The sequence below is a fragment of the Glossina fuscipes genome, unplaced genomic scaffold (assembly GCF_014805625.2).
Source record: "Glossina fuscipes isolate IAEA_lab_2018 unplaced genomic scaffold, Yale_Gfus_2 27, whole genome shotgun sequence".
NCBI lineage: Eukaryota > Metazoa > Arthropoda > Insecta > Diptera > Glossinidae > Glossina > Glossina fuscipes.
The window spans coordinates 3,891,645-3,909,115 of NW_023998422.1; the positions used below are offsets into that span (position 1 = coordinate 3,891,645).

Here is a 17,471-nt window from a genome sequence, read left to right on the forward strand (position 1 = left end):
CCCCCCCCCCCCCCCCCCCACTCCCCCCTTCCACGCTTCTACTTACCTTTCTTCATTTCTTTTTGACCGCCACCGGTCTTGTTGTGAGTGATTGGTCATATTAAAAGGGAAAAAGTTAGACAGAAACTTTTTCATCTTTTGACAAGCTCGTCGAAGGTCAATCTACAAATTTATTCTTAGTTAAAAGCGTCGTCTTTGACCTTCTATAACTTTCTAGTCAATAAATCTTATTCAGCAAAATCCACTTTTAAAGCAAAACTACGCTAACGTTTAAGGCATGTTAAGAAAGCGCTCTTTATAAGACCTTTCATCAACGGCGTTAGTAGACCAATCGAAGGAAAAAGACTCTTGAGCCTGAAACCTTTTCGACTGAACCCGTGAAGATATAGAAAATTAAACGGTTTCGGAGGAAATCAAGCCGTAGAATGTGTTACCCCTAAATTATAAGCCGCAAGCGAATACATAAAGGGCATCTAAACTCTGACCTGAAAACATTTCATGTTCTTAGCGTTGGTTTGATTTTCTCAAGTCAAACTTTCAAGTTTGTCAAATCTTATTCTGTATGTAATTTTTCAGTAAGTGATGTTTTTAATAGAAACCCATTACCGCAAGAAATATTTGCAAAATTTTCAATGAATTCTTTTTGAAAAAATTTCTTGGAATTCCACAATTTTAGCGAAATTATTTGTATACTACTACTGCTACAGCTACTACTTCTGCTATTACAGTTCGCTTTAACTAGACACTTAACATATAATAAACATGTAAAAATCGTTCAGCCTGTTGATAACTGCAGATTTAAGGGCAAGTGATTAGCGACCATGGCTACAAGATGTTTTTTTAAATCTCACATGGATATCTGCTTTTGGAATTAACGTTTGCGCTCAACGTTTTATCTATTGCGAGTATATTAAGGAACCTATCACACTTATTTCTACGGCTTGTGGGCACAATACCTCAAAGCCTGCTTCCACTTTCTTTTCTAAATTTTGCAGTTAAGCAGTGCATCTACGAAATATTAATGGCTTGGAAGATGCTTAGATCAATTTTTAATTTCCAAATATAGGTATTTTATATCGCCGCTAAAAAGTATAGCTTTTGGTACAACAAAAACTACAAAAACAATTGAACTAATGACTAAGAGAATGAATTTGTAGCTGGTTTGCTATAAAAATGACATAAAATACAAGAATCGATTTAAATCAATTATTGGCATTCTATTCGACTTCTTTCAATTCGGTAATTGTGAGCTACAGATAAATACTATTAGTAAAACCAGCTTTCGATAGTTATAAGCAGCAGGTGCTTACGAGCAACGAAATGAAAACAATGGCTGATAAAATAAACCTGTAGCCGGCATTGCTTCTCCTCACTTCGCAGCCATCTCTGACGAATGGTCTGTTTGTAATATGTAAATTACATTAGAGATATTGTACGCTTTAATCAGGGTGAGATTCAACTTTAACAAGTAAGAAAATTATAGTCGGCCGCGACCGAATCTTTTATGCACATCACTGGTATCTTAAGAATGCTTAAAAAAAGCAACGAAAAAACTAAATTTCCATACTCAATATAGTATAGTAGGTGTGCGTAGCCAACTTTTCTGTTTTTTATAACAAAATTGCAAAAAAGAGTAAAAAACATGGAAAGCAAAGATGTCCTCAGATTTTGTTACATAGACTTGGGGATGTTGCCGGCATGTCCTTTGACCCAATATCGCCATTTTCGCTAACAGAAGTGTGTTCACCCTAGACACTACACAGACGGACCGGTAGACAGGCAACCAGATAGACAGACGGACATGCTTAAATACATTTGGAATTCGTATCTGGTCAAGAATGTATTTACTTTATGAGGTTTTAGAACTTTGTCTCTATGCGTTGTGATACGCTATGAAACTAAGTGCGCGTAGACGCCTTTCCCCAAATTTTCAGTAAACAGTTTCGATTTTTCTTCGGTTCAATATTTGATACCGATTAAAGCTATATACACATTGTGGGGTCTCTGGAGCTTTTATCTGGGCGTTGCCAACGTTTGGACAAAACGAATATAGCCCTCGTGCTTTAGTGCCGGGTATAAAAATGTTCAACTGCACGTTGTCCTGTGCTTTCATGATCGCATGCACCGAATGTTTGTTTCTCGGTCTCTCAGGAAAGATAAACTTGGTTTTCATACATAAGTTGGCAAAAGAGGTTGCTCTGTACACAAGTGTATCCACAATCATCGCGAATAAGAAACAATAAAAAAATATCCATAGCAGGTTCCCTTAATAATAGACAAAAGCTTCATCTTTGTTATCATTTATCCCGAATACCTAATCCAAAAATAATAATATATGCAATAGATCTCAAATTTGCGCATATACTGACTAGAACTAAGTTTTAGATGCAGTTCACTTTAACGCCTACCACATACAAAAAATATCGTGCATTATGTGCAACTATGTAAATACAAGGCAATTGCCCCAAGGGTAAAGAGAGTTTAGATTTTGGTTCTCAAATTTCAATATCTAAAAATAAGCATCCGATCACTTATAAAATACCATTTATTTTAAATAATGCCCGTAGCCTCTGATTGAAAATCTAAATCTAAGATGAACAGACTATAACAAATTTACAGATTATCGTCAAGTATTTGCAATCTATAGTAAATATATGTGAAAGATTAAAAAGTCCATTCAAATTCTGTTTAAACGGTCGCATTAAAAATAGTTCTGATCGAACCAATCAGTAATAAAAGGACCAAAAGCAGTACACCACCCTACAGTTCGACCTTTGAAAAATCATTTTCAATAATATTCGTACTTAAATCAAAACACGGCAGTTTAGAATATTTCTTCAAGATATCTCACAAATTGGATCCCGTAGATGAAAGGAAGAATAGAAGACGAACAGGCGGACAGACAGAAGCTTAGATAGATTCAGAATCACTTTCTGTATAATTCATAGAAACAAAAAAAAAGAGAGATGGACGGAAGGACAGACAAGCTTTCCGTATCGATCGGTATAATAAAACGCGGGCCTATCTAATGTCCTTCTGAGTGTTACGTACGTCCGCACGGACTTAATTGATCTTGTACGAGAAGTGGTGTAAGCTAAAAAGATGAGACATTCGACGTCCTACTCTCTTATTTGATCTGAAGATTGACTTTTTTTGCTGGTTGAAAGAGAGGCAAACAAATAAACAAACGAGAAGGATGAACAATTTACCTAAAACACATTGAGCGAGAACGCGAACATTTTATAGAGTCTCTCCAATACGTATTTCTAAGCATTAACATCTGGAACGATAAAGCTGGCGCCACACCATGCTTCGGCAAACGCTATTAAAAACCAGAAATCTTTATATGATTTCACCTTAACCGTGATAGATTGATTTTACTTACGAAGTGGTTGAATTGATTTATCAAGAAACCTGTAAAAACTTGCTTTTTTTACTCCCCAAGTAAATTTATTTGAATAAAAATATGCCAAGCAAACTCAGCCATCGACAAGCATTTGTGTATCATCAAAAAAAGCAATAATTTAATTAAAATAAATAATATATTATTTGTTGACTTAAATTAATAAAAATTCATTTAAGACGAAGCTAGCTTTTTTTTTTTTTGGTTTGATCGATAAAGAATTTTACGACCAATTAGTGAGATTCATTTCAAAATATTGTCAACATATTTGTTTTTCTCGACATATTGCAACATAAATATGACAAAAAAAACATATTAACTTCTATAACTCATATAAGTAAGTTATGGGCGACAATTTCTTATTATTTACTATACATTTGTAAATATATACATTTATGGCAAATATCTCTACTAATGTATACTAAAATTATATATAATAATAATAATAATAATAAAATGTAGACTTTTGTAATTTTCAATTTTGTTATTATTGTTTGTAGCCGGGTATTGTCATAACAATGCAATAATCATAAATGATTGCAATAATTTATAGATGACTGAAGTGCGGATGTTTGTTTCGTTTATAAGCTTATAATTAATTAACAGCTATCTAAATACGATGTGATTTAATTTAACCTTTAAAAAAGATTTGTTTATATTACAATATGCCCGGGATTAATATTCTGAATAAAAAAACAAGTGAAAACACTACAGTGGGACCCGATCCATCATTAAATAGTCAACGTTACTTGTCATATGGGAATTGATCGGAAAAGGGCTAAGGTCCGAATCATTTTCAGAGACGATTGTTCTTGGACCAAGACACGTCAGTGTACCGAATATCGGGTGAATGGACAGATAAGCTAAAATCAGTTCAGAAGGAGATTCTTAATCGACCAGTGTAAAAAAAGAGTAGATCTAAGTCAAGTCCTTCTGCATATTGCATACTTAGTATACCAGATGGTGCAGGGTAAGATACAAAAAGCAAGATAAAAAGCGTAGTTTACTCCATCCAAATGGAGAAATATGTTCACTAAAGAATTCTAACATTTTTCTTAATTCAAATTTTCTAAGCTATTAGGCTATGCGGAATGTATTTTTTTGGTCAAAATGGAGGACGATTTTTTATTGCGGATATATATGATGATAGGCGGATATGAACGGTCAAACTCGATATATGTATTCTCTCAGTGATCATACAAATGGCTATTCGTCGGTTTGCATCAGTTAATCCTTTTCTTTTTCCTTCATTAGTTTCATCAGTGGCTATCCCGAACATGGTATATCTTCAACATCGAAGTTGTAGGAACGAAATTTTGTAAATCGGTTCTGTCCATAGATTTTCTCCATACCCATCGTATAATTTTTTTTTGGTTTTTGCTTGAACAGCCTTTTTACCGTTTCGATAGTGAAAACATAAAACGTATCGAAAGTGGCGCTTTTCACTTGCCACTGCTTTGAGAGGACAACCACCAAAAACTACTGTGAGCAAGCCTTCCTTTATTAGCGGTTAAAATATGCGATGAAATGCGGCTCAAAAGGCAACTTGGCTGTGAAAAAACGCAATTAAATCCATTGATGGGAGAAAAAACGAAATGACTTTCCGAACCACTCAATATATTGTTAATGTACCCATAAATAAAAGTGCTTCGCATGGAGCGCTCTGTATAGACTAACCGTGAAATAACAAATTTATGATTTATGTTGACAATCGAAACTGACGATAAATCACAAGAAAAAAAAGGGATATTCATGAGGCAGTTGCCCGGCAAGTAACAGTAGACAGAAGCAAGTCTGTAAAAGGACTTCCTTTGAGATAAGTTGCCATAAACACCACCTGGCTTAACAAGTTTTTCTCTGCAGTTACATCAAACAACAACAAGAATAAGGTTCAGCGAATAGGAAAAAATTGTATCTTTTTTGCTCTATATCTATATTTAGTAAGTCATGTTATAGTCTTTATTATGTAATATGTGCTACATATTATGCATTATATAGTACATGTTACGTATATTATTTGCTCGTATTGATGTTGCGGATACTGTTCAAGGTGGAAAAATTAAAAAAGAGTACTCAATTTTACTTCTGGTCACAAATTCAAAAAGTAAAAAAAAAGTCCTGCCTTTCTATTTACAAAATCCTGCGTAAAGCGTAAAATTTCCATTGAAAACGATGAGTAAACAAAAGAATATGTTTTCGTCGGAGTATGAAGAGCTTACACTAAATAATAAAAACACCAAATATAATTCGGATGTGTAGCAGTTGCTACATTTCATTTCGGAACAGGATCTTACTCTTTCGATCCTCCCCTCCATCGAAGCAACTCAGCTAATCTTAATGTTACTTTATTTCTAATGAAAGATGGAAAAAAATTTCTCGGACCAAACTAGGCACACTAACCTAAAGGTTACAATTCTTTGCGATGTAAAGGTAAACATATTTCACTCGAATGCTGAAGCAATAAAACTTTTAAACAAATCCTTTATATATAATAAATGAAACTAATTAATATTTATATATATAATTGAGTAACTTGTCTATACACCATAATAACAAGCCTTTCTTCTAAAGGCATTTAACTTAACTCTTTCGTTTCATTTGTATTCTTGATGGCATTCAATATAAATATGCAAAATGTTTCTGTCTGTGTCAACAAGTGCGCAAAAAGTTTTCTTCTTAACACAGTTTTCTTCTTAACAGTGTTAATTATCTATGTACTGTCACTTTTCATACATACATAGTACAATCCATACAAGAAATGTAGCCAGAATAAAATAAGAGCCGAAGTCGATTGACTTTCAGACTTTTGACTTTTACATCTCATGACAAATTAGATCGATCATTGGACGTAGCATTCCTTAGGGATACTTTCATTTGATTGCAACATCATTCTAAATGAGACCTTGAAATGGATATACAGCCTATCTTGGTTATTTATTCAAAACCGAGAGAAACCATGACAACTGAGACGGTTTCGTTTAGCAAAAGTCAGTCAGCCTTTTATGTAAAAAACGATACGAACTTGTTGCCAAACCTTTTATTGCAAAAAAAAAAAAATATTTATTAATATTTAATGGAATGCAAATCAATTTACATATGTAAACATTAGGTTTAAGCTTAAGAGAGAAAATTTTACTTGAGACACGAGAAAGATGTTGAAGACAAAAATCTGAACTTAGAAATACGTTATCCGAAGTGAGCGTAAAGAATGTTTCGAAAATGGTTCCCGGACTTTAATAACAAACATTTAAAATTTACAAAGATATTCTTAATTAAATGCGATGCGAGAACATATCAAATTCGCCTCAATACCATATCAACCATAAATTCAAATACTCATGAAAGGCCAAGGAAACTCAAATTAACTTCTAGTGCCGTGTCGGCTAACTTCATACACGTAAAACATACCTTAACCTTCGTTAAGCTAAGAGCACGAGATCGGCAAAGCGACTGGCAGAAGTAATCCGTCTTAAATTGAAATCCAGGTTAAATCATTCAATAATATAAGAGATCTTGATACAAGTATCAATAATGCTTAGTCAGTAAAACGATAGATTGTATTAGTCTTTCTAAAGATTAAAAGATTTCAAGGTAAATTCATTATCTTAACTTTTTGTGCTTTTTTCAAGGGAAGCACAAAAACTCTTTTAAGAACAATTGATTACAATTTATTATTAAATTATTAAATTCAAAAATTTTGCTTTCAATAATCGTTCTAAGAATTTTAAATAAATCCATTGCAACTGAAAGTCAATTCAAGAAACAAAACACTCTGTGTCTGTTTCTCTATAAGATTTTACAACAACAATAACAACAAGGAGTACAATATATATTACAATAATATGAAACTTAAGAGCTCAACGGGCAATTTTGTAAATGTCAGACAGAGAGAGAATGCAAAGTTAAAGAACCAAAAAAAAAAAACAAAAACAACAAAGTTTATTTTTTAAAACTAATAAACATGAATCTCAATATTTCTAAATCGTATTATAGCAGCCTTGCTGAAATTGTAAGTGGATACGTTTACATGATTGTATGCGAATTTACGCTTACAGTTTGCCGCAGTGATTAGTATGAATGTAGGAAAGAGAAAAACTGGTTATGCTTGACTGCAACTCGATGCGGCAAGATGACCTTGTTTTGACCTACATTTTACCCAGCATATATCTCCTGCTCCAACTAGCTGCCTCCCTACCCCCTCCCACCAACCCCCCCTCGTCCACCAACTTGACTACTTCTGCACACTTCTTCTCTATTTTCAACTATGCTGCTAAATAGAAGTAAACCTTATGGAGCAGCTGCACACCAGCATACACAGCACAATATTGCTTAAGTAAGCTCATGCTCATGCAGTAACTTCAAGTTTAATATTTATGGAAACCTCTAAACGTGAAAACAAAAAACAAAAAAAAAAAAACGAAAAAACCAAAAAAAAAAAAAAAAAAAAATGAAAATGAAAATAAAAATAAAAAATAAAAAATAAAAATAAAAATAATTACAGAAAACAAGTTTTTCTTTATTTATATATATTCTTTTCTATTCTATGTAGATGTTGATGATATTTTAACCAGATTTCAGTGTTTGTTTTTGGATAATATTGCCACTCTTTGCCTACAACAAGCTCTTTCAAATTGAGATGATGTTAAGCTCTGTACAGCGACTCAAGATATCATTTACATTCTAATTACATACAAAATACAAGACAAACAAAAGCCAATCCGCAGCAAAGATAGACACACGTATACACGGGTTATGATATCTTGCGAAAAATTACTACAAAATATTTACCAAAAAAATTGTTTAATAAACCGAAGCAATACAAAAATACGAAAAACAAAAAAAAACAAAAAAGTCTTTATTTAATAATAGCTATCTACGTTTGTTGTTTGTTATACTTGCACTGTGGTGTAATATATCGTTGCGAGTTTTCAAGCTGCTAAACCAACAACACACAATCCCTGTGCACTTTTCAAATAATTCGACGCAGCTCAGAACGTTTTCAGTTGGCTAAGTGTTAAGTTAAGCAAAAAGGCTTTAACCGGTTTACTTACATTAACGCTTGAGCTTGACTTTAATTTTATTATACTGTGTAATTTTAGTTAATTGCTTGTGCGCTGTTTGCTGGGTTGCACAAGATCGATGTGATATATAATATTTTCATATTATATATATTTTATTGAAAAACAATTTAAAATCAAACAAATGTGCTTTTCATGTTACTTACTATTAAAAAATATTTTCTAAAATTCAGTTCATTTAATTGCGTTCCAGCAAACGAATGGAAAATGACTTTAAACAATGATGTGCGTTTTTTTTTTATTTCTCTGTTTATTTTCAATAGAATTTTCATAATTCCATTAGTTTTATTATTATTTTTGCTTGCGCGTTCTTGTTCTTATTATTATTATTATTATTATTGTTGTTGTTGTTGTTGTCACCATTTCAGATTATCATCACTGCCATGGATCGTTTCGTTTGGTTTGTGCTATTGATTGTCATGTCACATTTAGTTACCGAATTCACAAGAGTAACCAGTGGTAATGCACGATCAACGCTCCATCATAATCCGGTCACGGCGAACGACATCGGTAAGTAAATATTTCCACTTTATAAATAATTTAATGGTTTAGCATGAAATTTTCAACATTTGCAATGTGTGTGTTAGTAAATAATAAACAAATCTGTTATGTTTGCCCGTTATATCTTTTGAAATTTGAAAGCATTCGTTTCAAAATCTTCTCATAAAAGATATTTTAAATATCTCAAGTGCTTGTAAATCAAAAAAAAAAAAAAAAAAAGTCAAAAAGCAATTATTTGCACCATAGATCCCAGAGAATGCAAACAAACGTTTGCTGCTAATGTGAATAAAGCGGTAGGTGACGGTGTCTGTCTATTCGTCCGACTCTTCAAAGTGAGACTACGTTTCCAAAACTTTCTTTTAGAAGATCTTCTTTGAGAAGAACGCGACTATGATTTCAAAACTTTCTTTTAAAAGAGTTTCTTCACGGAAACTTTCTTTTAGAAGACTACCTTTTAAGTGACTTGCATTGAAAAGAATGCAGCTACGATTTCAAAACTCTTTTTTAAAAGGGTCTCTCCTAGGGAACTGTCTTTCACAAGATTTTCTTTTAGAACGCTTTCGTTTAGGAAAATTTTTTCTTCGAACACTTTCTTTAAGAAGACTTTATTTTATGAGATTTCTTTTTAGAGAAATTTCTTTGATGAGAACAATCTTTTGGGAGAATTTCTCTTAGTAAATTTTCGTTTAGAAGACTTTTTCATAGGTGAGTTTTTTTAGAGGATTTTCTTTATGAAGAAAGACGCTACTAAGATTTTAAAATTTTCATTTAGCGCAGTTTCTTTTAGGTGACTTTCTTTTAGAAAACTTTCATCTACGAGATCTTTGTAGTAGACTCTCCTTTACGAGACTTTTCCTTTTGAGAAAAGTTCTCTTTAGAAGAATCTCTTTGAGAAGTAGAATGCGACTACGAGAACTTCTTTTAGAAGACTTTATTTTAGGAAACTTTTTTTTTTAGAAGATTTTCTTTTAGGATAGATAATAAAGTTTTCTTTATTTTAGAAGATTTTCTTGTAGGAGAATTTCTTTTAGAAAGCTTTCAATTAGGAGAAAGAGGCTTTTCTTCTAGGAAGCTTTTTCCAGAAGACTTTCGTTAAGAAAAAGAATACGACTACCTTTTTTTCGCAAACTTTTTCAGTTCAGCGAGACTTTCTTTTCGCAAACTTTCTTTTAGGGGACTTTCTTTTAGGAAAGTTTTCCTTAGGTAACTTTCTTTTCGGAGATTTTCCTTTGGCATACAAACGCTACTACGATTTTAAAACTTTATTTAGAACAGTTTTTTTTAGGGGACTTTCTTTTAGAAGACTTGATTTTAGAAGAGTTTTTTAAAAGACTTTATTTTAGAAGAATTTCTTTAGTAAAAGTTTTTCTTAGGAAATTTTCTTTTTGGGAGATTTTCTTTTAGAAGTCTTTGTTTTTGGAAAGCATTTCTTAGGAGACTTTTTCGTAGGAGACTTTCTTCTTTTACCACACGACTTCAATCAAATCGATTCATTCATTAAAGAAAAATTACTGATAAATTTTCTTTAAATTATGGACTTAAACGATCGTTCTTGAAAACATATAGTAATTTGAAAATCATTAGGCAAATATAATTCTCGACTGTTAGTTATATACACATGCGATATACGCTGCGATATACGCTCTTTTCACTCTTCCTTCTTTAGAATCAATACCGAATCAATATCAAATACATACAAATATAAAAGCTAGTAGTGGTTATTAACGTAATTGTCCCAAACTGCATCTGTTTTCCTTTTTGTGCCAAAGTTCACTGACATTTTGTGTTTTTTTTTTGAATCTTGTACAAAACTGTTTTCCTCTTCATAAAAAATTACTAAATGTAATACGTGGAAAACACATAATCGTGGAACACACCTCGAAAAAAAAGCGCCAATAAAAATAAACATCATGAAACAGTTGAAGCGATTAAAGTTGTTTTCTTAATTGATGACTGGTCCTAACTTCAGTGCTACACGATGAGTAATTGTGTTACAACAATTGTTTTTTGTCATTGTTTGATCGTAAACACAGCTTTTTCTTTCGATTTTGCTTTTCTCTAAATGTTAACTGACACATTTGTGACTGACATATTATTCAGAAAATTAATAGCTGATGTTAACGTCGCCTCGTCACCTCATCGCAACACATAATCAAATAAATTTTTCTCACAAATTTATTGAACGTCCTTTTTGCATGCAACTGCCAAGTAATTGGCTTAAATTACATTTTATGCCGAATATATGGATAATGGATATGGACTTGGAAAGGTTTTTATCTCATAAAGGTTAAAGGCAACTTTATCGCTTAAGCGCAGCAAATTTTTATTTAAAATTCAAAAGGTTTAAATCACATATTTATCTACGGCAATTATCGAAAATGATTTTGAAATTTAATTACAATTGGAAAGGGGTTTATTTGCTTATTTAACTGCAGGAAGTCTTAACATTACTTTTTAATTACAGGGAGTCTTAACAGCTTCGTTCACAGATTATTTTAAGAAATCAAATTAGCCATGCATATATATACAAATGTACATTTACAGTTTATAATCCCTTAGCATCTTGTTTGGGTTTTTTAGCAGCTTACGTTTGTCTACAACTCTCGGAGTTGTGGTAGAAATGTTTATTAAGTTTGTGTGAACATATGCAATATCCAGACGAGTTTGCAATAACCCTACTGTTTATTAGTCCGATCGGTCCAGAGATTGATTCTATGCTTGTCTGTCCGTCCTATTTTCCATTGTTCAACCTAGAGTCCGACATTTGGTAGTTTGACGTATTCAGAATCACTTACTTAACTGCTTAGCGAATCGATCTAAGATCATCTTTCCGTCTGTCTGCCTTTTTTTAATGTATTCAACCTACAGTCCGCCAATTTTTAAGATATGTTGAAAATGGTTCCGAATCGAATCACTTTTTAGACAACTTTCCATATAACCTTATTTTAAAAAGTTATTACATGTATAAGGTGGTCTAGGGTACTTAATGGTAGATTGTGGCCTACTGCAGTTTTTTCACTTGTTACTACTGGAAGAAATTGATTTAAAGCTATTAAAAAACCTATATAGTTTTCATTACGGCCTGTGTGCTCGCTGCACATTACAGTTTCCTTGCGGCTTCCTTTTCACGCAAAAATCCTGTGGACTTCCTTTAATTGTTAACTTTTTTCCTTACATGAAAGATAATCACAAATTAGAAGAACATATTTTAGACATTTCTTCCCCTTCAGTATTAGGTGATGTCATGGATTATAAGGCAATAGCTCTTTTCTCCCTTATCATTCTTACAAACATTTCGTGGCATTTCAAAGAAACTACGCCAAACGAACCACACCATCGCTGCCAGTGACAAGCAGTTTGATCCGTAACCAAACAAACCAAGCCATTGCTTTTAATAGGAACTCGTGTCGTAGCATCTGAAGCTCCGCTTGCCAAAATTGCCAACAGTAATAAAAGATTGTTAACAATATTTATTAGAACTAGTAAAAATCTTGATAGCAAAAAAGCGCCATCAATTTATGAAGAGTCCACTAAGCCGTCACCTGTTTTTTTCGTTTTCATGGCAACATTATCAGCAAAGATTATAGGCCGGCCCTCTTCGTAGCCTAATCTTGTTTTATAAAAATGTTCAGATTTAATAATAAATTAAAAAATTTAATACACAGTCACGAGACCAATTTTGACCTATCACTTGTTAAAGCTCTCACGACTTTGTATCAAATTTTTCAATATCAACTATAGGTCAAAAACATCATACGAAAATCTGATGTAAACGAGGTTCCGATGCCCCCAAAGAGCATTGTCAACACCCAATCAAATATTTTGCAATCCTTTCGCATTCGGTTTCACTCATGGCTACTAAATATTCACATTTTCTTGGTTTCTGCCATGTCCTAAAGAAAATTTGTATTATTTGCTCACCATATGCTAATCGCTGCATGCGAAATAGTTCCATAAACAGCTTGCAATACCAGCTAATTGTTCGAAACTATTGTATGCGATAATAAGATATCAACAACAATTACAAAATCAAACACTAAAACAATCCGGCAATTATCACTCATGGGATCAATAAGCTTCAATTAGTAAATGCATCGTGTACGGCCTCATTAGTTTGCACAACAATGTAATTAATAGCATCACAACGCGAAATGCTCTTCAAAGCAAACGATAAGTGAACTATTTATGATATGTCATAAGCCTTTACCAAAAAAAAAAAAAAAAAAAAAAAAAAATTGTGAACGATTGGTCGATCAAAACTTCTTTCTATTCTGGAACTATCACGACTGTTTTTAAAACCATGACAAGAAATGAATCTTAATAAGCAAAAAATATTAGATAGATTTGAATATGATCGAAGCCTTTAAGCTGGCAAAGCAAAACAACCACAAGGAAACACGGCTTCAATACTCCTTAATATTGGATAAATGCGGTCGATTTTGTTTTTTAATTTTTGAGATGCTGCTATAAGATCGCCCATAGAGTGCACGAATTTTTACGAAAGAAATTCTTTTTGCTTTTGAAAACAGTACTGTGCACTTCAATCGATTTCGCCCATATTCAAAAGCAAACCAAGCTTTATGTAAAACTTCTCTCAATGCTTTTGACAAACTTGAAGCAAACACCTCGGTTTTTGCGACGAAGAGGATGACAGACGGACAGACGAAAGAGCAGAAGGACAGAAGAGCTCAGAATTTTGAGTTTGATAATGGTCAAGACTAAAAAGTCAATGTTTCGCGGGTTCAAAATCTCAAGTGCAATTCAGAGTTCACTTTGGTCGTAGCTCTAGTGATCGTTCAGTCGATGTACATATCGAATGGACCGACATCCGATCCGATTCCGATTGGCCACTAGCTTGTGCAACACTCAGAAGCATTTGCGGTAGACGCACTTTTTATTATATCGTTAGATATAGAAACACTTTCTGAACCATTTATCTGACCGTCCATCTGACCGGCTGTCTTTTTCGTTTCCTTATGTTCAACTTGCCGTCCGCAAATTTTTTGAGATATTTGCATGAACTTTGTTACACTGGAGTATTTTAGCCCCAGCGCTTTTGAAAATAGTTCGCACGCGATCACCTTTTTGACCACTTTCCATATAATTAATGCCTCACTTTGATAAGCCATCGCCTACGGTTTGGGGTAAGCTATTTAATGCTACGCCGTTGCTCATTACTGTCCTTTTACTTCTCTTTACAAAAGAAGTTAACCAATTAACTGTGTATGACGAAAACACACATTATGATCCGTCCGTCCGTCCTTCAAATTTTTCGTTAAGAACGTGTATTTGCCATAATAATGCCATAATAATGTATTTTAGAAAATAGTTTTGTCTTTTCCTCAAGTCGCTTCATTACACATGCTCTCTGTTTGGCGGGTGCACAAGTCAGTTAACCGCTTAATAAGCAATTAATACTTGGTTCTCATTGAAGCGTTACTTTCGCTTGTCAATCATGTCAGCCAAAGACAAATTTCAAATTTAGTAGTCTCCCAACTTAATCAACTATAATTAATTATTTTCTAATTACCTTAGTCTCTCTTTATCCGCCTAAATGGCCGAGTAGGCAAGAGTCTCGACTAGCAACTCAATGGTCGTGGGTTCAAATCTCAAGTGCGGTAAAGTTTTTAAAAAAGCCGAAAGCCTTAGATGCTAGTGCTTTAAAACTTTAGTCTTAGAATTTATTCTCTGGCTAAATTTATAATAATAATAATGATAATAATACCTTAGTCTTAACAGAATATACTTACTTGATATAATTGAAATCATAAAAAAAATAAAAAAAATGATTTACTTTAACCATAGTTATACACGTTTTTATTAATTAAATTTCATTTCTGTTTTCTCCCTTTAACTTCTATATAGGTGTAAATACAACTTATAAAAATGTCAACACTAATGCAACAACTTGGCCAGAAGTTACAACTTGGACAATACGCCCTAGCAGTAAAGCGCTATTACTACCTCGACAACAACAACAACAAGAGCAACAAGAACAACAACAACAACAATCTATATTAGAATTACAACAATAATAATGATTACGATTGTTTGTACGACAATTTCGTTGCAATACATGATGGTGTGCTAATTACAATACCAAGATACGGCAATGTAAATAAATGATAGCAACTGGAGCGTTACTAACCATTAGAATTATGGTAAATACAATTTAGCAATTAGTCAATTGTACGTTTAGTACGCAAGCAGATGCGAACAAAACTAGAATTGCGGCTAAACGCACAACACGTGAATAAACAAAGATATTTATTGATTAAGATAAAGCTTAATGTAAACGATTATGCTGCAATACATTTAGTTATTGTATACGATTTAATTTCATTCCCGAAAGAAGAAAAAATTCTTAAATAATGTCTACACTTAAACTAAGATAGTTATTAATGAGTATCTTACGAGAAATTGAAACGAGAAAAAAAACTCAATTCGTTTTTTGTTCTCAACAATTTATTTTCACAAGGAACATCTACAATGTTTCCAAGTATAATAGACGGATACTTGAAAAACTTCTACCAAGCAGCTGTCATTAATTTGTTGGCTTGTTTGACATCGCATTTGTCACTTAGGGAGGGAGGCAATAGCAACAACAACAACAACTAGTACAAAATTACATCCTTAACAACATCAACACATTGCAGATACATACATACATACACGTATATATATATATATATATATATATAGACTTATGCATACAAGCCTTGCGCTCTACTCTATGCTATGCTAAGAAAAGCAAAAATAAACGAAAGCTTAAACATCTTAAGTTCGAGGGCACAGTACCGAAGATGACAATTATTGCGAATAGAAGACAAAAAAAAAAAATTTATTTATTGATTTTAATTAAAATTTTCGCTCCTCTGTTTCTATTAAACTAAAGAAATTTGTTTTAAATTCCAATAATATCTGAATTGAAAAAAGACTTATATATAACAATAAAATGGTTTTTATAGCCTACACCACTTGTCGTGCAAGAGCATAGTGTGTTCGTGCGGATGTATACAACACCTAGAAGGATCGAATGATTGAGATCGCGATTGAGAATCACTATCTGAATCGATCTGAACTTTTCTGTTCGTGGGTCCATCAGTCCAACTTGTATTGTTCGATGCACGCTTATCTGAGGCTCCGTTTGTCGGGCCTCGGTATTTTTCATTGTATGCTTGTCTATCCATCGGTCCGTCTGTTGCTATCGAAAAATGTTTAAATTGGACCACTTTTTCGATCATTTGCCCTATGAAGCGTTATTTTGAAAAGTTGTTATATAAATAACTGCATACAACGAAGTGGCGATGCGCTATGGCCAACGCATTCATAAGCACTTTTAATTAAGAGTTGAATGAATTACGGGTTTAATAGAAAAACTTTAAAATTAAAAATCAAAACTATTAGAGAACAAAATGAAAGCAATTTTCAAAATGAAACCAATTCAGAGTAAATGATTTAATTTTAAACAAACGAAAACACAAATTTTTAATTGCAATTTGTGATCAAATTGGTTTGACCTTAAATGATGTGCGGAAACAATATCGAGAAAGTCAATAAAGAAATTTTAATTATTTAACTTTATAACGATTTTTGAAAATGGCACAGAAGAATGCCACAAGTTCGTTCTAAGACCTTTTCGACCATGCATGGTTTAGCGAAACTGTTCCCCACAAATTTGAATGAAAATTTTTAATAAGTTCGTCCTGATACTTTTTTGACAATGGACAATTTAGCGAAACTATTCTTCACAATATCGAGAAACACTGTTTTAGTGTGTCCTTCCTGATAGTTCTTTGACAATGTACGGTTTAGCGAAATTATAGCTCACACTATCAGGAGAAATTTTTTAATAAACTTTTCCCGGTACTTTTTTGACAGAATATAGTAATCCACCTTTAACTGAAAGCTAAATTCACTGAAAAAATAATCTTGACACTCAAGTTGTACCGTAAGTGTGAGGGTTTTCTTTTACGATTTTCTTTTAAATAACTTCTGTTAAGAGTTTAAAGAATATTTTAAAGGTTTTATGTGGGCATAATAAAGCGACGAATTATTTGAAAAGTCACATTTTATCGCTAACGGTTGCTACGCATATACATATACGTATCAACAAAATTGTTTTCGTTATTATTGTTGCTATTGTTGCTATTGTTGTTAACATATTGTAATATATAAACTTGTTGTAAAGTTTATTTTCAAATTATATTTACTAAGCATTTCATTATTAGGAATCCATGTCGTTATCTTTATTTGTAAAAGTCTTTAAACACACAAACACTTGTGTAGTAATCGTTCAAGGGAAATTTGTAAAATTTTGTTCACCCATTCATTCGGAAAATTTCTCTCTACTCATGTTCATGTAAATTATATTATTGCTTGCATTCACCATTAGCTGCATCGTTTTTATTAAATACGTTACGATTTCATTCATTTTAATGATTACTAATAACAAAATGCAAATATTGTTGCAATAACGTATGTCCAGA

General features: G+C 32.7%; 1 protein-coding gene across 2 annotated transcripts in view; it reads left to right on the top strand.

Moving 5' to 3' along the window:
- The window catches only part of LOC119635688, a 36,671-nt gene extending 20,849 nt beyond the window's left edge, over positions 1–15,822 (top strand). Inside the window, exons 1-3 of one of the 2 annotated variants that reach the window (XM_038030640.1) lie at positions 8,321–8,706; positions 8,850–8,991; positions 14,848–15,822. In XM_038030640.1, coding sequence (XP_037886568.1) covers positions 8,617–8,706; positions 8,850–8,991; positions 14,848–15,017 — 402 coding nt within the window. In that variant the 5' untranslated portion in view covers positions 8,321–8,616 and the 3' untranslated portion in view covers positions 15,018–15,822. Of the gene's footprint in view, positions 1–8,320; positions 8,707–8,849; positions 8,992–14,847 lie in introns of those variants that run through there. The other variant, XM_038030641.1, reaches the window with a different exon arrangement.
- Positions 15,823–17,471: the final 1,649 nt, after the last annotated feature.